The sequence below is a fragment of the Oryza glaberrima genome, chromosome 2, assembly GCF_000147395.1.
Source record: "Oryza glaberrima chromosome 2, OglaRS2, whole genome shotgun sequence".
Taxonomy (NCBI): Eukaryota; Viridiplantae; Streptophyta; class Magnoliopsida; order Poales; family Poaceae; genus Oryza; species Oryza glaberrima.
Window position 1 is genome coordinate 30,536,892 of NC_068327.1, and position 20,824 is coordinate 30,557,715.

General features: G+C 44.4%; 5 protein-coding genes across 8 annotated transcripts; 3 read left to right on the forward strand and 2 right to left on the reverse strand.

The window, feature by feature from the left end:
• The first annotated feature begins 385 nt into the window (after positions 1-385).
• On the forward strand, positions 386-1,190 carry LOC127764167 (calmodulin-binding protein 25-like). The gene has a single exon (XM_052289004.1). The coding sequence runs from the start codon at positions 417-419 to the stop codon at positions 987-989; it is 573 nt and encodes a 190-aa protein (XP_052144964.1). The 5' UTR covers positions 386-416; the 3' UTR covers positions 990-1,190.
• Positions 1,191-2,034: 844 nt separating this feature from the next.
• Positions 2,035-4,322, reverse strand: LOC127764166 (annexin Gh1-like). The gene is made up of 5 exons (XM_052289003.1): positions 4,082-4,322; positions 3,837-3,982; positions 3,522-3,740; positions 2,740-2,952; positions 2,035-2,489 (listed from the first exon to the last, which is right to left on the reverse strand). Exons 1-5 carry the CDS (start codon positions 4,155-4,157, stop codon positions 2,199-2,201), a joined length of 945 nt encoding a protein of 314 aa, XP_052144963.1. The 5' UTR covers positions 4,158-4,322; the 3' UTR covers positions 2,035-2,198.
• A 3,441-nt stretch (positions 4,323-7,763) lies between these two features.
• On the forward strand, positions 7,764-11,237 carry LOC127763105 (uncharacterized). Of its 4 annotated transcripts, none has more exons than XM_052287715.1 (7): positions 7,764-8,164; positions 8,683-8,917; positions 9,015-9,189; positions 9,285-9,498; positions 9,579-10,364; positions 10,531-10,667; positions 10,772-11,237. In XM_052287715.1, the coding sequence occupies exons 1-7, from the start codon at positions 8,117-8,119 to the stop codon at positions 10,884-10,886; spliced, it is 1,710 nt and encodes a 569-aa protein (XP_052143675.1). In that variant the 5' UTR covers positions 7,764-8,116; the 3' UTR covers positions 10,887-11,237. The 4 variants fall into 4 exon arrangements, with proteins under 4 accessions (XP_052143675.1, XP_052143676.1, XP_052143677.1 ...); XM_052287716.1 differs by having other exon boundaries at positions 9,288-9,498; positions 10,772-11,236; XM_052287717.1 differs by having other exon boundaries at positions 7,766-8,164; positions 9,720-10,364; positions 10,772-11,234.
• A 251-nt stretch (positions 11,238-11,488) lies between these two features.
• On the forward strand, positions 11,489-14,828 carry LOC127763108 (uncharacterized). The gene is made up of 8 exons (XM_052287720.1): positions 11,489-11,894; positions 12,663-13,171; positions 13,253-13,325; positions 13,580-13,660; positions 13,749-13,812; positions 14,093-14,180; positions 14,289-14,373; positions 14,458-14,828. The coding sequence occupies exons 1-8, from the start codon at positions 11,784-11,786 to the stop codon at positions 14,539-14,541; spliced, it is 1,095 nt and encodes a 364-aa protein (XP_052143680.1). The 5' UTR covers positions 11,489-11,783; the 3' UTR covers positions 14,542-14,828.
• Positions 14,829-15,224: 396 nt separating this feature from the next.
• LOC127763104 (DIS3-like exonuclease 2) lies at positions 15,225-20,297 on the reverse strand. The gene is made up of 6 exons (XM_052287714.1): positions 19,615-20,297; positions 19,466-19,519; positions 19,312-19,377; positions 16,299-18,509; positions 16,144-16,215; positions 15,225-16,060 (listed from the first exon to the last, which is right to left on the reverse strand). Exons 1-6 carry the CDS (start codon positions 20,011-20,013, stop codon positions 15,659-15,661), a joined length of 3,204 nt encoding a protein of 1,067 aa, XP_052143674.1. The 5' UTR covers positions 20,014-20,297; the 3' UTR covers positions 15,225-15,658.
• Between the last annotated feature and the right edge of the window lie 527 nt (positions 20,298-20,824).

The window sequence follows — 20,824 nt, forward strand, 5'->3', positions numbered from 1 at the left end:
AGTTGGATGAAAATAAAAATTTTCGTGGCACGCTTTTCAAACTGCTAAACGGTGTGTTTCGTGGGAAAAATTTCTATACGAAAGTTGCTCTAAAATATCATATTAATCTATTTTTTAAGTTTATAATAATTAAAACTCAATTAATTATACGTTAATACCATCTTATTTTGCGTAAAAAAATTAATCTTCACCTTCATCTTTATGTTTATCTTTAGGAGAAAAACATCACCTTATGTGTCTGCTTGGCCCAAAAGATCGTCTGCCTGGAGAATATACTACCGGGATAATCACCGAAGAGGTAAAAGAATTTAGACCCAGGCGGTAAATTCCAGCTAAGTATATATAAGTAGCCATCAAACGCAGCTATTCCACTGGCAAACCTACACACACTATTGAGCCTCTGTCACGAGAAGCCAATGTACTCGTGCGACCACGAATGCACGGCGCCAACGCACACCGCGTTCGGCGCCAAGTACCAGCCGTGCATCGGTGTCTCGGGGCGCCCTGACCATCACGCCGTCGGGAGGCTGCAGCAGCCGGCTGGCAAGGCCGCCGCCGCCGCCGTCGTTTCCGCGGCCGCGCAGCCTCAGCGCGCCGCCAAGAAGAGGCATGCGGCGGCGGCGCCGCCGCGCCCGTCGGCGTCGACGTCGCGCCGCTCGTCGACCACCGTGGTGGCGACCGACGTGTCCAACTTCCGCGCCATGGTGCAGGAGCTCACCGGCTTCCCGGCGGCCGCCATCTTCCGGCCGCTGCCTCGTAGGATCCCCGTCCACGCGGTCAACCCGTCGCCCGCGGTGCGTGGGTACGGTGGTGGCGCGCTGCAGGGGCACGGTTCGGACACGGCGACTGCTGCCGGCAGCAGCAGCAGCAGCAGCCCGGGCGTCCCGACCGTGCAGCTGATGCAGTGCTCGCCGCCCGGCGTGTTCGATGGGCTGCCGGACCTTGGGTCGCCGGAGTTCGACTCGTGGCCCGATTTGTCCGACGAGTAACCTCTCCTTGTCGGACTGGTCAATGGAAGCCAATACAATACTGTAGTAAAGGTTTGGTAATTGGCAGTACAGTACTTTCTTTCTGCGCATGCATCTCTTAAGGTTAGTGTGTTACAACATCCTTGAAAAAAATGATGGCGTTTGTACTCAAGCTTTCCCAAATTTGCAGAAATATGCGTTAATACACTCATGTAATCTCAATTCTTGGTTGGCTTTTTTGGACTTCGTTACTTACAAGATTGGTTGAAATTAGTCTAGCAATTCTGTCGGATGTTCTTCTTTCAGAGAGAAAAAAAAGCTGTCAGATGTTCAACTACTTCTTGGAATTGACCTGTCTGTTAATATTGTCTGTCTTAATCGGTTGTTGACATGAGCCGGCCTAATGGCATACAAGCACCAGTATACACCGTCACGAGTGACAACATTGCGCGGACATACGAAAAACGGAAGGTAAAAGATCGCCGCTGACATGCTCAAAGAAATTAATTCATGTACTGTAAACAGGAAGAGTACAAGAGCCTGATAAGTTCGTGGAAGAGGTTTCAGCGTACAAGTAACAACTGTCATGTACTCACTACTGCAGGTTGCCACCTTCTGATAATCTCCTGAAGTCAACTCCTGATACACACGAACCATGTAAGAGCCATGCGTAGCAAGTTACTACACTGTGACAAGTCTTGGTCACTCGTGAAAATTGACAGCCGATCCAATCTACGCCGCAAAAGTGCCATAGTATTCCGGTCATCTGGTTACAGCACGAGTTGAATATACCATGAGATTCTCATGGGAGTACCCGACAAAACATGTTTAGCCTTAAGAACAATTAAGTTTCCACGATTCTATGATCTCCTATGTCTGTAACCATCCTCTGCTAACTCATGGCACCCTATTCCCGAACGATGTAACTGGGTTTTTTTTTTAAAAACCCTATTCCCGAACGATGTAATTGGTTTTTTTTTTTTTTTTGAAAACTACCTGAATTCCCCACGCAACAATAACGCTTGATAATGAACCAATACTCCAATAGTATCTGAAGCAGCTCAGATGACAAACCAGTATGCAGGACAGATTTTATTATATGAGCACTGCTATGCAGACTAGCTCACTTGTATCATTCAGAAACAACAAAATAGAACACAGTTCTATGCAGATCTTATTTTCCGATCAAACAAGGAGGATCAGACAGACGAGATGGAGCAGATATACACCTCACTCTGCTCCAAGGAGGGCAAGGAGTATATCCTCGTAGTCTCTGGTTGTATCTTTAGCAACAGCTCGCTCCAATGGGACACTGTTTCTCTTCTGGTAGGCCTCCTTTATCAGCTTCAGGTCTACCTCGGCACGAGTTGTTATGATCCTTGTAAGAGAGTTCTCGTCTGTGCCCATTCCTCCTAGAGCCAATCGAATGACTTTCTCAAAGTATCTGTCAGGGCAAGTGAAGCATCTTATGATCGCCCTTAGTGTACCAAGTAACTCGTCCTTAGGATCAGCTTTAAGATCCTGTCAGTGTGCCAGAATGTGTTAGAAGAGTTTCAGACAAGGACAGGTCGGCAAACGACATTATGGACCACTAGCAATGTGTAATAATTTCAGTTCCTAAAATACCATGTTCAGTGCAAACAATGGCATGTTACTGAATGAAACATTTCAATCCAATGCATGTTATCATTCAGCTTAGTGATTGGACAAGGAATGGTAAGTAAAATGTTTTTCAACGGGAAAAAAAAACGGTTATCAATGCTATTATTACCTTAGTGATTGGATGGCCGAACTGATCATTGTAACTATTGAATGTTGCTAGTAACTGTGCTTTGCTCCTTGTGGTGAGAATCCTGATGATTTCATCGTCACTGTAAGCCTTGTCATGGATCTTCTCATGGAGTATTTTGGCTTCAGAATGTGCCAACGATGTGTTCACCTCTGGCCCATCATAGCGATATACAGTCACAAGTGGCACCAAAAGCTGCAAGAAAGAAATAAAAATAATTCATTTTGGTAACAAGGGTGTTCTTTTTTTAGCATTGACGTATGCAATTTAGTAGTATGTCACAAATTTTAAAGCACAATAATAAAATGGTCCAGTCAACGTAAACTGAGGAGATGGTCACATTCTAGTATACAGACCAGGGTAACTGAAGTGATATCATCTCACACAGCTAGTAACTGCATTATCTTCTCAGATATGATCATCTAAGAACTACGTTACCATTTATCAATGCCCACACAAAATACAAATAAAAAAAGTGGAATTGCAGTATACTAGAGTTAAATTGAAGAGATGATTTAGATCCTTAACAAAACAATTCATCTTCAATATTGAGTTATCCACTATACACTACATACTAATCATGAGAACAAGGAGATCAAGAAGTAAACATCTCGCATAAGTCTATTGTCATGATAAACATCTCGTATATCCCTGAGAAGCATAGCAGCAAGTGTAAAATTCATGGTTTCTGTGATTATGACAGAGATATCGATCTATCAAAATTTCAAGAACTCCGTGGTAGATGATAGATTCAGGATCATCACCTTACGGTAGTCGCCGGTGATGTGCGCCGCGACGTCCTCCTCGAGCGACCTCTTGAAGCGCTCGTGGTACGCCTGCTTCGCAGCGAAGAGCTGCGATGGCGTGCGCGTGCACGCGATCTCGACGAGCGCGCGGCCCCCCGGGTGCCACTTCCTCGCCTCCTCGTTCGCCAGCACCGCGTCCCGCTCCGCCGGGTCCAGCGTCCACTGGATCACCGCCCTCTGACAAAATCCCAACCCCCACACGAATCAAATCAGACAGATAGCGACGGAGCTAAAGGGGGGAGCCGATTAATCCGCACAAGCTAGATCGGGGACCTCGAATTTGCCGTGGATCTCGTCGTTGAGGGCGCGGAGCAGCTCCTCGCCGTACGCCTCGGCGTAGGCGCGGCGGATCGCCCGGCGCTGCGCCGCGTCGCGGTGGGCGAGGATGGAGATGATGAGCTTCTCGTTCGTGCCCCACCCTGCGGGACCACCAGTAAAGCAGATCGCGTCAGCACCCGGTCCGGCCTCGCGCCGGCCGGCGGAGGATTAAGGCGAGGACGGCGGAGCGCGCGCCTGACCTTTGAACGCCTTGCGCAGCTGCTCGCAGTCCTCGGCGACGGGCGGCACGGCGGCGGGCACGGTGAGCGTCGCCATTGATCCTCGCTCCGGTGATCGATCCAATCACGGTCTCTCACTTTATGCCTCAGTGAGATCGTGCGACGCCGCGGGGCGCGGCGGGGAGGCGAAGGGGATTTATGCGGCGGGGAGGAGTTCGAGGAAAGTTTGGACACGGAGTGTGCGTGCGTGCGCGCGCGGTCGGTGACGGTGGCGACAGCGTCGCGTCGCGTCGCGCAGGCCGCAGGGTATGGAAAGACACGATCACGGTGGAGAGGTTGGCAAGGTGGGACCCGAGACTTCAGTACGTGTCCGTGCCTGAGACGCCACATGTTGGGCAACTGGACGCGGTGATGGCATCAATAGGAAGGTCTTGATGACGAATAATTTAGCTACCTTAAGTGGATTAGGTGGTGGTCAAGACCGTCCAAGGCGTTAATGCGTGTGACTGTCATCATTTGCAAGTTTGTAACCGGTAATATGTGTGACAGTGTGACTTTGTCAGGATGTGTAAGTTTGTGGATGTTTCTCGTTATGGTATTATTAATTGTTGATCTTTACGAATATAACATGCTATATTAGAAAAAACAATAAGTTATATTTCTTCGTTGATTTGTGAAGGTCAGTTTGAGGGGCTTTTATGTTCCGATTAATATTCGTTACCGTATTCGTTTCGATTCGTATTCGCTCCGTATCTGTATTTGATAATATTCGATTCCGTTTTCGTATCCGGGTTTCCGATTCCGATTTTGATTTCGAGAAAAAAAAATGAAAACGAATATGATAAAGGTAGTTTCCAACCGTATCCGATCCGTTTTCATCCTTAGTCCAAGAACAACCATGTGTGCGCTTTTCATAGTGCATTTGGTGGTGGCGATAGATTACTTGGATTGGGGGTGGCAGCACGGAGATTAAATTAAATCATGCTGTATTAGGGCTGGTTGTAACAATGTGATTGGGACACTAGCTTGTTTAGGCCGATGGTTATACTTATACGCCGTTGCTTAGCGCGCCTAACTTACTATTGACGGATCATACAGGGTTACACGCGTAACCGTTCTTACTAGGAATTAAAGCAATGTGCACGCAAGGACGCAACAATCCTAACATCCTTAGCAGCTTCACATCTTCACCAAAACTATTGCCTGCCCTGCCCGGCCGTCAATGGATGGCCACCACAGAAAGTCGGAAAACGTTTTGCTGTTTAGGCTGTCTGATGTTTGAACTTTCTAGCCCATCGTTCCCTTCCTAGGGTGTGCTTAGTTCACACAAAAATTAGAAAGTTTGGTTGAAATTGGAATGATGGGATAGAAAAATTAGAAGTTTGTGTGTATAGAAAAATTTTAATGTGATAAAAAAGTTAGAAGTTTAAAGAAATAATTTGGAACAACTCTAACTAATGGATACCATACACAATTCTGACTAGTGCAACAGTGACTGCACAGTTAGGCACTTATTGGGCACAGCCACGTAGCCAATTGACCTCCAAAGTTTCTCTCGAGATATGGCTATATTTAGGTACAGTGGTGTAAAATTTTGGCGTGTCATATCGGATATACAGACACACATTAAAAGTATTAAACATAGTTTAATAATAATACAATTACAAAATCCGCATGTAAACCGCGAGACGAATTTATTAAGTCTAATTAATTCGTCATTAGCAAATATTTACTGTAGCACCACATTGTCAAATCATGACGTAATTATGCTTGAAAGATTCGTCTCGCAATTTACACGCAATATATGTAATTAGTTATTTTTTCGTTTATATTTAATACTTTATATATGTGACCAAATATTTTAAAGTGACAGGGCTAAATTTTAGCGGGGGGATAAACAGGCGCAGTAGTGCCGGTAGGGCGATGAATGCATGGCCATCGAGAGAAACATTAAATGCGTTTGTTTTCCTGTCGTTGTTTTTTAGGCCCTTTGAATCACGCGAATAGAAAAATAGAGGAATAGGAAAAATATAGGATTCTGACAGGAATGTAAGTGTAAAATAGAGGATTGTAAAACACAGAAAAAACATAGAAATGACTGTTTGATTGGACCACAGGAAAAACACATGAATTCGAGGAGAGATAAAGACTCAAAGGATTTCTTCCATGAGGTTCTACCTCTTATTAAAATTCCTCCAAAACTTGTATGGGAAGAGGCATTCCATAGAAATTTCATAGAATTCCATAGTGTTCATTCCTTTGATTCAAAGTGCTTTGTAGAAAAAATTCCTATAGAAATAAAATCCTCTAAAATTCCTAAATTCCTATAAATTTCCTCCGAATCAAAGCGGGACTTATTTTTTTCTGGACGGCCAGCTTCAGAGTTCAGAACGAACATAAAACAAGCATTTTGACGCGATGATGATTTGGAACGTACGTCACCGTTCCTGCGTCATCGCTTTGCCTAAGGTTTCGATGAGGATTGAACTGGAATGAGATGAACACAGAACAACCCCGCACCCCAATCTTTTTTCACTTATGCTTATGTTTATTAGTTAAAATTTAAATTTTTAATCTTAGATTTAAAATTAATTTTAAGTTTTCTTCATCAAAATTTATTTTTAGCATTTGCTTTTAGATGGTTAAGAATACATATATAAAAATTTTATTCATAAATTATTTTTGTTTGCAAATATGTACCCGAAGTCAAATAAATTTGACAGAGGAGTATTGAGTCTATAAAACCTGGACAACAAAAGCTTGAAGAATTCCTACCTGTGGTAAAACAGCATCGTCCACGGTACGGTGCGCACACAGACACACAAATCGAACACTCTTGCACTAATAAATTCATGGTGTGTTTAGTTTTTTTTAAAGTTTCTTAAGTATACGAACACACATTTAAAGTATTAAATGTAGACTAATAATGAAACAAATTACAGACTCCGCCTGTAAACTGGACAAATTTATTAAGCCTAATTAATCTATCACTACTAAGTGTTTTACTGTAGTATCACATTGTCAAATCATGACGTAATTATGCTAAAAAAATTCGTCTCGCAATTTACATGCAAACTGTACAATTGAATTTTTCTTTTCATATTTAATGTTCTACGCATGTGTCTAAATATTTAATGTGATTTTTTTTGTTAAAATTTGTTGGGATCTGGCCTCAGCAGAGATCTTCTCCGACGTCCCTGACGAGTTACAGTAACAAGCTACTCCAGCTTTCCATGTGTCAAATCCAGGCTAGTGTGATAGTGTCACGCCCGCTATCCTGTACCGTTGCACATCGATCGTGATTTGTCACGTGAAATTTCATTACCACGCCAGAAAAAAAAAAAAAAAAGCCCGCCCGGGCCGAGCCGAATCGCTCGATTATCCGTCCGTCCGAGCGCGTCTATCTCCCACCGCCACTTTGCCATTGTCACGAAAGGCGCGAGAGCGGAGAACCAGTTCCGCTTATGGGCAGGCGCGGTCGCGGAACCTTTGAAACGTGACGACCGAGACGTGACGTATCCGAGCCGCGCGCGGAGGCGAGCGCGACGTCGCTGTCGCGCGGCCCGTTTCTGGCGCCCTCCGCGGCGTCACGTCGCGGCGCGGGTCGGCCACCGCTGCTCTTCCGGCGCGAAGAGTCTTGTTGGTTGGGTGACTCGATCCCCATCCCCAACCCAAAGCATATCCCTCCTCCGGGACAAGCGTTCTGGCGCGCACTTGGCCCAGCGCCTAACTCCCTTTCACCCAACACACGGTTCGGCGCCGATGCTAGCTGCTGCTGCCTCGTCTCGTCGCGTCGTAGCCTAAGCACCGCAACGCTAGAAGCCGAGACTGGTCTATGGCTAGGCTAAAGCTTGCCCGATCTGGAGGTTAGGCGCGCGCCGCAACGGGGGGCGACGATGATATAAATGGCCACTAGCGCTAGCTACCCCTCCTGCTCCTTGCCGAATTGCCGTGCACAGTGCTTTTTTTTCTTCTTCTTCTTCGTCTTCTCCCTTGCCATCTCTGCGCTCCGATCCTTGGTTGAGCTGCTGTCTTGTTTGTTTGGCTGGATCAATAATGCATGCGTCCGTGGGGAGGAGATGGGGGTTTGATCCTTGCGACGAGGTAAGTGTTCTTCAGCTTTGTCGTTGCATGATGCATATATACTGCTTTGTTTCTCCAGCTTGTTTGATCAGTAGAATCGATGTAGTATCTTGTACTTTTGTTGTGATCTTGCTCAAAATTAATATGGGTATTGGCCCTCCAAGAAAGAACTTATGGTTATTGTTTGGTTGTTAACTTGTTATGCTTGAAGTTCTTTTTTTTTTTTGAGAACAATTATGCTTGAAGTTCATGTACGGAAACGGAGTCGTATGTACTCTGTATAGTTCAGTACAGTAGTTGGTATGGACTGGAGTTGATGCTGCTGACTTTCATTTTGATCTACTACATCTGATCTGCGAACTAGATGAGAGTCATCAGGAAAAATTGAAGAAATAATAACTAGCCGTTTAACAGTACAGAGAAAAAATATCATACTACTAGTACAGAAAGATTGGTACTGCTATAAATTTCTTACTGTTGAACTGTAATGTTCTAGTAGCTTTTCTGGACTACTAAAGATGAAGCGATTTTTTTCTCAGGTCACCCACGTTGTTATGAATGACTTTGCTCTGATGAATGACCACACCGTGCTGCTTCAAGGCCATGACAAGTCAAGGATCAGCCCAGCTGGTTATTTGACAAGGTCAGGACCTACACAGGGCGGTGGCATCAGAAACAATATTGGCTATTGTGACGGGAGATCCATCAATGAATCCTGCGGTAAAAGAAGCACTTATCCACCAACTTACAAGAAAGATGTCACTGTTCCAAAAAGTACGCAATCTTGCTTGTATCTTTCCTTTTTGATAATGGAGCTTTTATGATGGATAGTTCTAGTCTAAGACCATGTCTATGAAATGCATTCATTCAGGTACAAAACCAAGCATTTTTGATGCTGATGAATATGTCAGTGTTAGCAATGTTTCAGACGTTCCTTCGTCAGAAGGCAATACTATGCAGGATGAGCACAGGAACAAAGGGAAAGATTTGTTATACTGTGATTGGTCTGAACTGCTCAACTTGGATGACCTCGAAGCAGATCTGAGGTAATCTCTTGCTGCCTCCAGCATCTATCTTTATCCATCAGAAGCTGAGTCCTTTATGTGAATCTTGAACATTTTTCTTTCATTTTTTTCTGAAGAAGTTTCGAGTCCACGTTTGAGATAGGAAGTAATCACTTTGAAGATCCACTGTGGTCTTCAGTTTGCTTACCAGATGCCCAGCTAGTACCAAGCAGCTGTCTCTTGGACAATACCAATTTGTCAACTGTTTCGAATGAGAGCACAACAAAGTCTATATTATCATCAGTTTCAGTTTCCGATACTACTAGTGCTGAACCATTGTTCCTTGACCAGGTACTTCCAAACTTTTGATCTTTCTAATTGATTTCCCCCTAATTTTATAGGTTAGATGATGCCGAGGGTTTCTTCCCCAGGGTAGCTTCTCTTGTCATTCCGAGAGTCAAGATCTCTGGCCTCTTCAATATGCAACAAATCTCCAGATCATATGTTTCCTCAAAATAATCTTGGTTCCATATAGGAACATTTTAACATTTCTCTTCAATTTATCTCTGCAGAGTAATATGGCAAATCCTATCAACATACAACAACCACCCAGCAAAGGAAGAAGTTCGGCAACTTTGAATCATGAAGCACTTGCCTGTTCTTCCGGGGAAATCGAGCGATTTTCACAACATTCAGATGTTGATGTTTTCTACCCATTTGACAATGTAACAAGCTCGGAACGCATAAGTGGCTGTGAGGGACTAGAGGCTATCTTTTGCACAAATCAGGAAATGCTAGCCCCAACAACATCAAGCATCATGTGTGATGATGAAATTGTATCTTCATCGACTTTCTCAGCACCGGATCTCGTTGCAACCTACGTTCCGCGTTCGATGAAGAGATCTCATGATCCACTGAATGGAACTCCAGACATGATCCTCGACGAAATGGCTGGAAATCCACTAGAGATGTATTTCCCTCCATCATTGACTGCATATGAACACCCAGAACATCTGAATAACGTTACTTTGACACAAACACACCAGTTTCCTGAAGGATTTGCAGGTGACGATGTTCTGAAAAGTGCAGACTTACAGTTCCTCTCGAAGGGAAAGACTTCAGCAGACTTATGTGTGAACCCTTGCTCACCACTGATTCTAGAAGCTGTGCCAGTTAAGGATCTTGGCTTCCATAAGCTTCAGGAAGGAATGAATCAGGTATACTAATAGTATCAGTAACTTAGAACACCCTCTTGCAACCCTTCTAGCTATGTTGCATTCTTCAGGAATTTGTGAATGCAATTAGCTATTATTCAGGTTGATAATATTTCAGATTGTCCATGATAAGTATTCAACTCTTGTATCCTTCCAATGTACTTTGCAGTTGGACGTGGCATCCAAAGCTCGCATAAGAGATGCCTTGTATCGATTGGCCAATTGTGTTGAGCATAGGCATCGCATTGCTAGTACAACAGAGACCGTTAACCAACTTGGAGTTATGGAATCATCAGCTTCAAAGAGGTACAACGGTTTAATGTGATCTTCAATTATGTTTAGGACACTTGAAGTGATCGACAGCTGAGTTTTTGTGAAGTGTAATTTTCTGACATGTTCAAATCAAACAGGTGGAGAGAAATTCAGATGATGAACCCTATGGATCGCTCAGTGGCACAGCTGCTTCTCCAGAAACCGCTCCACCATAAATCTCCACCTGATTCGGCGCTCGGCATTGGTCCCTGAATTGTACTGCACCGTGAAAAACACGTAGGAGGGGCTGCTGATGCGATGTGGTTTTTTTTACTGCACATGTCTGATCGATTCAGCATTCTAGGTCCGGCAATTTTTTTTCCCTCTCGGTTCCGGTACGCATGTATATACAGTAATCACTAAAGAGTACAGACTTACTAGATGAAATGTAATGTGATAGCAACGCTTTGCTGTTCAGAGATGTGATTCTAAATAGAAACTACAGTGTTTTTTTTTGTTGTCTTCAGCATTTACCTGTGACTTGTCAGATGCCCCATTGTACCGTCCAAAAATTTCCTCTATTGACGGTTACCCCTTGGTCGCAGATTTACACGGTTTCTCTTATTGACGGTTACCATGGTAATTAGGCTTATCACGTGTGCGGAAACGATAAGTGCCGGATAATTCTACCAAGTTCAAAGAAACTTAAATGTAAACTCTCTCCAGTTTTTTCACGGTTCATCACGATAACCGCAATGGTTACCGCGGTCGTTGGAGATAAACCCTGTCGCCGAACCGAGCCCGCCTGTGCACTAACCGCCAATTAGAGGAAAGGAAACAAATCTTGCAAGCGTGCAAGTGACCGGGCTAGATAATCCAATCTTGACTTGGCAGCTGTGTTCGCCACCGAACGGCAGGAGAAGCGAAGCGTGGGGAGGAAAAGGCCCAAATCCTCGCCTCCTCCTGCCTGCAACCACCGCCTCCGTCGTCTCGTCTCCCCCGGCAGAGGAATCCCCAACCCGGAAGCTTTCGGGAGTCGGACGAGCTCGCCTTGACTCGCGTCCCCCTCCCTCGCGCGCGCGCGCGCTCGTCGCCTCCTAAACTTAGCGGCCGCGCGGGACGCGGAGGGGCGCTCCCCTCCAGAAATAGGCGGGGTGGGTGGCGAGGAGGATGGGGTACCTGCCGTCGTCGCTGGGCAGCAAGGCGGCGCACTTCGTGTCCGACCTCACCACCGTCATCCTCAACCCAATCTCCGAGCGCGAGCCTTCCTCCCCACTCCCCGTGAGACCCGAGATCTCTCTCTCTCTCTCTCTCTCTCTCTCTCTCTCTCTCTCCATCTCTCCTCTCTACCGTTCCTCGTAGTGCGGGCAGTTTATATCTGGTTTTGAATTGTGATCGGTTTGCGGCTCGCGTCCTAGATTTGCGCGATCGGGCTGAGTCGGATGCTGCCGGTAGAGATATCAGCGTGGTTTGGACTTTTTGGAGTGATTTCGCCGCAGGGATCATCCCGTTGCTAGGGTTTTTGTGTAGGTTGCTGAAGTTCTCTGCCTGTCTTTGTTTAGTTTTCTGTGGGGGTTTGCCGCGATCTGGATGAGTGGCAGCGGAATTGGAGAATGCTGATAGATAGTGGACTTCGTCGGGTGGGGATATTTGTGTTCTTTTTGACATGATTGAGGACTTGAGAAGTTGAGGTAGCTGCAATAGTAAAGTTAGCTCACCTGTATGTTTCTACTTGCTATCTGAAAGTTGTTCTTCGTATTGTCAGCTTCTGCTAGTCTCGAGAGGGGAAATAGTTCTGTTCCATCTCAGTGCGCTTTTGGAAGCCTACCCCAGCTGTTTATCTGTTGTCTTTGTTGATGTATCCCTTTGCATTCTGTTATAGTTTAAAGATGGTTTGCATTGTTGATTGTTTGAAATAAATTGTTACTGCATGTGTTTGATCTTTGATGCCAGTTTGTAGCTATGAATTGCCGCTAATCACTGACCCGTGTTTCACTCACCATCTTGTTTTCCAGTAAGCTCACATCTCAAGTTCTTTGATCGTTGTAGGAGGTGGACAAAGACGAAGAAAAATCAGAGGATGACAAAGATTCTGAGCAAAATTCTGACACCCCCGATGGCCCTGACACATCTTCCTTTAGAGCATTCTTGATCTCATTCCTGTCATCATCTGGTTCTAGTAATGGTTCCATGGAGATAATTCCTGATCAGAATGGGGAATTGGGATACCCAACTTTAACACCAATGGGGAAGTCAAAAAAGGGAAAGTCTGGGCTCCTAAGTAGAGGAAAACATTCCATTGGAAAAATCATTAGCAAAGCGGCTAGAATTGGTGGTTTCAAACAAAATGTGGAGCCTAAGATTGATAGAGAGGTGGTAGATCATGTTGAATCAGTTTCACCTGTATTGGAGCTTGAAGAATCAAAGGAAGTTGCTTCCTTCATTAATTTGCCAGCTATGTCAGAACCATCTGTTCTTTTGTCAGAAGTGATGAGGTTCAATATTTATGCATCTTTTCCTGTTCTTGCCAAAGGAATGAACTGGGTCTTGCTATACAGGTTTAAAACATGTCTGTTATTTAATATGGTATGACTATATGCATTAGCTAAAGTCTAATGTTTGCGTTCACAATTGTGCAGCACATGGAGGCATGGAATATCTTTGTCTACTCTATACAGAAGGAGCATGCTTTGCCCTGGTTACTCTCTCTTGGTATTCTTCTTCTGTAGCTTGAAGCTGTTTGATTTTTATAGTTTAACTGGTACTCCAAGGCCAGCAGCCAGTTTGCCAATATACATATTGAAGTTCCAAATATTCTTACGTGGGTGATACTGTGATAGCACTTTATTCCAATAAAATTCTATGGTTTAAATATCGGTCTCCATAATTTTAGCTCATGTTAGTTCAGTTTTTACAAAACTTCATTTTTTTTTGTTTAGTAATAATAATAATATTTTCCCTAACAGGTAGTTGGGGATAAAGAAGGTGCAGTTTTTGGCGGTTTAGTTGAGGCTCCATTGCAGCCAACCAGTGCAAAGAAATATCAGGTTCCACCTACACATTCTGAATTTCTGATACCCTTTTTTTCTGGTTTAATTACCTTTTGCAGATTATGATGGAATCTTAATATTGCAGGGGAGCAATAGCTGCTTTGTTTTCACTAATTTACACAGCAATCCTAGTATATATCGACCCACTGGTAATATTTCACCTCCTGTTTTCATGTTCTTTGCATAAGAACATCAAAAGCTGCGAAATAATTTTGTTCCATTTGACCCTACCTTCCAGACTACTAGATGTATTTCTCTGTGTAGCAGTGACTTATGATTGTTTTTGTCCCCTGATTCCTGTTCAATATATATAACACTAGCATACTCCTACAAAAATTCTGGGGGATCAAGTTGCTGAATATGTTACTGTTAACACTAGCAAAGACTTAACTCAGGAGAGCCCCTGAGCATTCATTTCTGGTATTGCAGGTGCTAATAACTATTTCACAGTGTGCTCCACCGACTATTTGGCATTAGGAGGTGGAGGTCATTTCGCACTTTATCTAGATGCCGACCTGTAATCTCCCACCTCTTAAGCATGTCTTTCACGCCGTCAAATCTGCTGGTTTTATTGCCTTTTGTCATTGATAGCTCTCATCTTTTCTTCTGGGTTACCCTTTTTCAGGTTGAGTGGTTCAAGTTCCAATTCAGAGACTTTTAACAACATGTGTTTATCTCATTCCCCAGACTTCGCGGTAAAAGATGTCGAGGTATCTAATTGTGGGCTTCTGGCTGAATGCTATCATGTTCATCTGGGATGCAGATATGTAACTGCTGTTTTCTTTGCAATGCAGCTGTGGGGTTTCGTCTATCCTTCCAAGTACGATGAGACGCTCGCCCTCTGCCGTACTGAGAAACCAGGAATTTGCCGGTGGTGATTTGGTGGTCCTTGAAGGCTTGAATTGTGCTGAATCTGCGAATGATGCATCTGTACAGTTTTTCGTAGACTTGAGAGAGAATTTTAGTGCACAGGATCGTGTAGGATTGTAGGAGTGATGGAAACTTGCGTTTCTCATGCGAGTTTGCTCAGAGCTGTACATATTTGTAATTTTCTCGCTACTGTTAGCGAAACTTGGACGCGCTGGTTATTTGTTTCAGTGTTGTCAGCTTGTCATTATATGAGAACAATATTACTGGCGAATCAGGAGATAAATGACCTGCAATCTCCCCATGCCTCTACAAGAAATTTGCATGCAAAACATCACTAGAACTCGCAAATCGTGTGACCGTTCTAGGCTTCTAGCGAATCATTTTAAAGCAGCTGAGGCGCAGCGATAACTGTTAGTGCTAGCTACCATTAACCACTGTTTATAGATAAACCAACTGAAGACGATTACATTACATACGGAAAACGTAAATAACATATTTATCCCCTTTTATCAGAGTTATTCGAATCACATGACGCGTGCAAAAGGATAACTGACGCGTGCAAAAGTATAACTGTGGCTGCGTTTTATAATACGATCACTCGATCAGACATACGAGAGGGCACCATCGTATTTCGCTTCTCAAGTCAAGCTCAGGTTTTGAAGGAACAGATGGAATTTAAAGAGCTTGAATATGTTATTGAAATATTCAATAAAGCTTCAGTATTTTTATTCTTTTCCAAAGTAACAAAGCAAGATGACAAACATGTGTAAGAGTTCACCAGTATAAAAAACTGCAGGTGGCTCAACACAAGAACAAAAGCATCTAAGGAGCAACTAATGAATACATCACCGATACAGAGTCTTCTGTCAAAGCTGAATCTGGGACTTGGTCAAGTGGCCTGAAGTAAAAAAGGAAGGCTACTTGACCGCGAGAACCTTGGATGTCAAATGGAGGTAAATATGATAACGGAGAAAGAAGCTACACAGGAATGGAGCATCTGCAACACTAGTTGATATTTGCTTGCTGAACCCTGAAAGGAACTTTTAAATGCTACTCTTCTGTCATTTTTTTTATTACTGTTGTTCACCAAAGAAAATAGATTTCTGTCTTAATGCTTATTTCCTATCACTTGAAATATGATGACATGTATAGTCTTACTCCAATGTCCAACGCAGAGTCCTCACCACCAATCGCATGAAGAACCACAGGAATTTCGCTCAAGTATTGTATCACCAGAGGCAGGACGGCCGGGGCAACTTGCGCTTTCACTGCTTCATCACTCAGCAAAACTGACTTGGCAGTGTCACAACCAGCTTCTGTTGCTCCAGATTCCTCATCTTCTTCGGAGAATATTGATTCAGATGGGTTAACCATCATGGCGACTTCCTCAAATGCTCTATACTTCACCTGATTTCCCCTCCTTTGAGGAGGCCTGTTCCTGCATGAATCAAGCACCAATGTTCCAGTGGCTTCCAACCACTCAATAGATAGGCCCTCAACTTCGTCATAATGTATCCTCCGTTCCATCTACACAAAAAAGATTGATCACATCAAGGCTAAGAAGAAAACAACAAAAACAAGTGCTTCCATGAGGTTAGGCATATATATACCGCTAGTTTGGGCACATAAACTGACATGAACTTTGGTCCAAGCCCCAGAACTCTAGCATTGGCAACCAGGACCTGCAAAAGTAAAACCATAAGCCTTTCAAAATAAAGCTTAGATAAAATCAGTTGCAGAAGCCAAAAAAATGATACCACGGTACCTCTTTCCTCTTTATCAAGGCCCACATGTAGAGCTTCTGACCAGCATCTTCTGCACGACGACTGGCCCACTTTCTTTCGTTGCAGTGTTCAGCAACCTCTCCAAGATTATCAGGGGAAGGGACTTTAAACTTCTTAGCAGCAGCAGATAATGCTTCACTCCCTTCTTTGGATTCAGCAGCATCCTTACTAAATTGGAGACATGTAAAGCATCCGTGCATCATCTCACAAGATGCGGTGTTGAATCCGTTTTGGCCTGTGAGAGATCTCCTGTGTTTCAGATACATCTTTTCAGCCTCAATTACTGCATTCAGTGTTCTGTGAACAATTATATCAGGATATCTTCGAAGTGGTGATGTGAAATGTGTATATAGAGGGACAGATAACGCATAGTGAGCCCAATCATCCCTCTTGCTTATCAGGTCTGCTGTGCAAAAGTATTCTGCTGACTGCATTTGCTTTGAAGCATAAAACATGAGAATATCAAACAAAACAGGATCATCCTTTAACTTTTCCTTCATTCTAGAAAGTGAAAGGTGAAGTTGACCAGATGATGAACCATCCAATTCAAAACCATTCCTAGCACAAAATGCCTCAAACTCTCTGGACTTCCGTAAATTCGGTTCAGGGTGCCTACGAAGTAACGCACAATTTGGGAATGCATTGGATATAACTTCTGCAGCTGACATATTTGCTAGCAACATTAACTCCTCAACAATAAAACAAGCATCATTCCTCTCATAGCGAAAGCTATCGCATGGAGCTCCACCTTCATCAAATTGGATCATAAGCTTTGCAGTTTCAAGGGACAAAGCTCCACCCTTAAATCTAATCTCCTTCAGATTCTTTGAGATCTCATATAAGCACCTAAGGGACTTGATAACATCATCTTGTTCAAATATGCCATGTACTTGAAGAGAAGAAGCAGATTTAAACTTAGTTCCATCGCTACAAATCAAATCCTGCACAAGATCATATGACAGCTTGCAGCATGAAGAAATAACAGTACGTCCAATCCAACGATTAATTATGTTCCCATGAGGATCTATGTCCCAAATGATCGAAAAGGTAAGCCTGTCTACCCCAGGATTAAGGGAGACCAGATCTTCTGAAAGTCTCGAAGGCAACATTGATATTTTGCGTCGTAAGGTGTAAACACTAGTAGATCGGATCTGAGCTTCAGCATCCAGTGCAGTCTCAGGATGAACAAAGTAAGAAACATCTGCAATATGCACCCCAATACGCACAATTCCCCCTGAAAGCATCTCAATAGATATGGCATCATCAAGATCAGTTGCAGTAGGGGGGTCTATTGTAAAGGTCAAGACATTTCTCAAATCTTTTCTTACTTCAAGTTCTTCCTGAGGAATTTTCCAGCAAATATCAGGAAGGCATTCCATGGACTCAGGAGAGAATTCAGCATCAGATATTGCATTTTCAAAAAGTATAGCATCCATGTGTGTTTTGACTTGTCCACCCTTCCCCAACAACTGTATGACATGAGCACAGGGATAGAGACTTTCCTCATTCCAATCAGAAATTCGTGCAGCGACTAATTCTTTAGCTGCATCACCTTCTTCCAAATGGTTTCTGACACTATCTGGCAAAGTACTAACATTAACAACCATATGAGGGAATTTGGAATCAGTTGGCAAGAGAAGAATCAGTCCTGAAAAATAGGATGATGCTCTATGGTTCATCCTCTTTGAAAGCATACTCATCTGATTTTTCTGCTGCTCTGGATCAGGACACACTGCGAAAGGAGCAAGAAAACCTACAACAGTGTCACGGCGAGGAGACTTCTTAATAATAGCTAATACCTTTCCAGTGGGACGTCTGCTTGGGTTAGAGTATACCATAGAACAGATCCTATGCAATGCTCTAGAAGCCTCAGATTTTCCTTCACCTGAGTCCTTTCCACAATTTTCTGGGACAGTAGCATGACCATTTTCACACGTAACAGCTTTACTAAAACCACTGTTCTTGTGACGGTAATGCGTCCTGTCCGAAACAGGTTGGCCATTGCTGCAATTTCCAAACCTGCAGTTGGCATCTGTCTGACCTTTCTTCCCATCATGATTCCCATTTGTTTCACCAACTTCACGAACAGCAGAACCCTCTCCTATAGCAGGGTTGCACGTAATGTTTGGTCCTTTCATTCTAGTCCAGTAAGCAACAGGTTCAAGTGTCATAGCAACAAGATCACCTTCAATCTGCAAAGTGGTTCGTACAACATTGTATCAAAAAAAATAATTTAAAAAACATTCACTATGGATACAGGAATGGTATATGCAATGAAAATGAGCAGAACAACGAATCCATTTCTAACGAACTATATGGTCATTTCTAATAAACTATATGGTAACATGGCAAGACAAGACAAAAAAGTTTTACTAGGAATCTATCACCTAAACATTTCTCCTGAATGAATTGCTTCTATAAATAAGGTATCATGTTGAATGCTGTTGTAGGATTATCACCAGTAAAAGAGGTAAGATGAATGCATACAGCATAATAAAAGTTAGGGGTTCCAAAAGTTAAAGTGTACCAGAAGAAAGGATGGCCACGAGAAGACAAGTCAGAGATTTTTTGCACACGGTCACAAACTAACGACAAAAATAGAGGTGCCCAATCCAGTGACATGACAGAAACTTAAAAAAAAGTGGCGTTGTTAGATCATGGGAAGGAAAGGTGCAATAGTGTTGCACATGACTTTCCCTGAGGCTCATATGATACCAAATATGACAAACATTGCATTTCCTGATTACTCATGAGGTATCTATAAACGTGGAGTTAGTGTATTCCAATTCCTCATATATGTAACCAGTTAGCGAGACGTGTGTGTGACCTTAACATGCAATTCAACGCTACATACATGATAGACTAAGAGTAGCACCCTGCATTTCCAATATCCACTAGTGTTCTCTAAAAGAGTCACTACTAATTACTACACAGTTAGACAACATTATAACACATACATTCAGGTAGCACAAATGCATGTCAACCAGAACTTACCGCTCGGTTTTGCGCCACCCCAGTAATGAGAACATCCACTGGTATACCCTCAATCGTACAGTACGCCTACAAAAATCACATAAACAACATTACCACACAATTGCATGGAAACAGTACAACAAGCAATCAAAACTACGAAGCAAGCAATACTTGCCTCATTTCGGTTGTGTGCATTCACACGGAACTTCCCCACGAAGGCATTCCCTCCCTGCACGACGGACGCAACAGCAAAGTCAGTGGACCAGCTCGCACGAAATTTCTACCGCAAAGTTGCAAGCCACCAAGGCGGCATCAGCGGCTAACCTTGATCGCCTCCTCCACGGCCTGTTCGGGCCAGTGGGACTGGAAGAACCGCCTCCCAGCAGCTCCTCGTCCCATTCCCGCCACGGGCAGCGCCTCCACGGGGCTCGGCGTGGGCAGCAGGGGGCATGACCGGCTCGTCCCCGCGGCCTCCTCCTCCTCCACCGCCTCGGCATCCAACGGGGCGCTCACGTGCATGGACGGCATCGATCTGCACGACCTCGGCCCCGCCGCCGCCGCCGGCTCCTCCTGCTGCGCCGCGGCCTGCTTGGTCCTCCGCGGCGCGCGTCGCCGCCGCCTCCTCTCCTTCTCGGCGGCGTCCTCCGTCACGGCCCCCGGAGCCGGCAGCTGCGGCGGCGCGGGGATGGGGACGGCCGCGGTGTGCTCCCCGGTGGCCCTCATGGCGCAGCCTCACTCGTGCTGCTGGGTTTGGCTAAGCCTCGAGAAGGAAGGGGAGAGAGCCCTGGGCGGCGGGAACCCTAGATCTGGAGGTGGAGGAGGCGCCCGCTTCGCCGCCGATACCGACGCGGAAAAAAAAAACTTGAGGCACCGGAGGGCGATGCGAGGCGTAGGCGAGGAGGGGATAGATAGAGGCAGAGGAGGAGGAGGAGGGGGCAAGGAAGGAAGAAATGGGAGGGGAGGAAGAGGAAGAGGAGGGTGGTTTTGGAATAATTTTTGTTGTGGATTGCGGGGAGGAGTACGTGTACGTGGTGTGTGGTGGCGTTCGCGTCGCCTCGCGGGACGAGATGGTCGGCGGCGGGTGGTGGGGTTACCGCTTTTTTTTTCTCTCTTTTACAATGCGACATCGCTCTCCTTGGGTTGCCGGGTTTGCTTCTTTGGCTATCAGGTGGCGGCGTACGGCCGATTAGGCCTAGGCCGGCGGATGAGCGCTGATCTGGCCTTTGGATTGCTTGCGCTGTGGTAGAATGATGGATCCACTGTTAGGCGCAGCGCACGTGAGATAGCATTGAAAAAGGAAGGCATCTTTTCAATCGGAAAGAAGTCACGGAGAAGGCAATTTCCGTGTTAATGTTTTTGTGCTAGTCGATTTTTATACGACTATACGTCGAATAATGATGCTCCATGAAAACAATTTTTGTCGCACTTATTTAGTCGCCACAGTCGATAATGCAACAATACAAAGTTGTCTATCCTGTATTTGTTTTATCTTTATGATATATTTTTGAAAATATCTTCACAATACACTGACCTT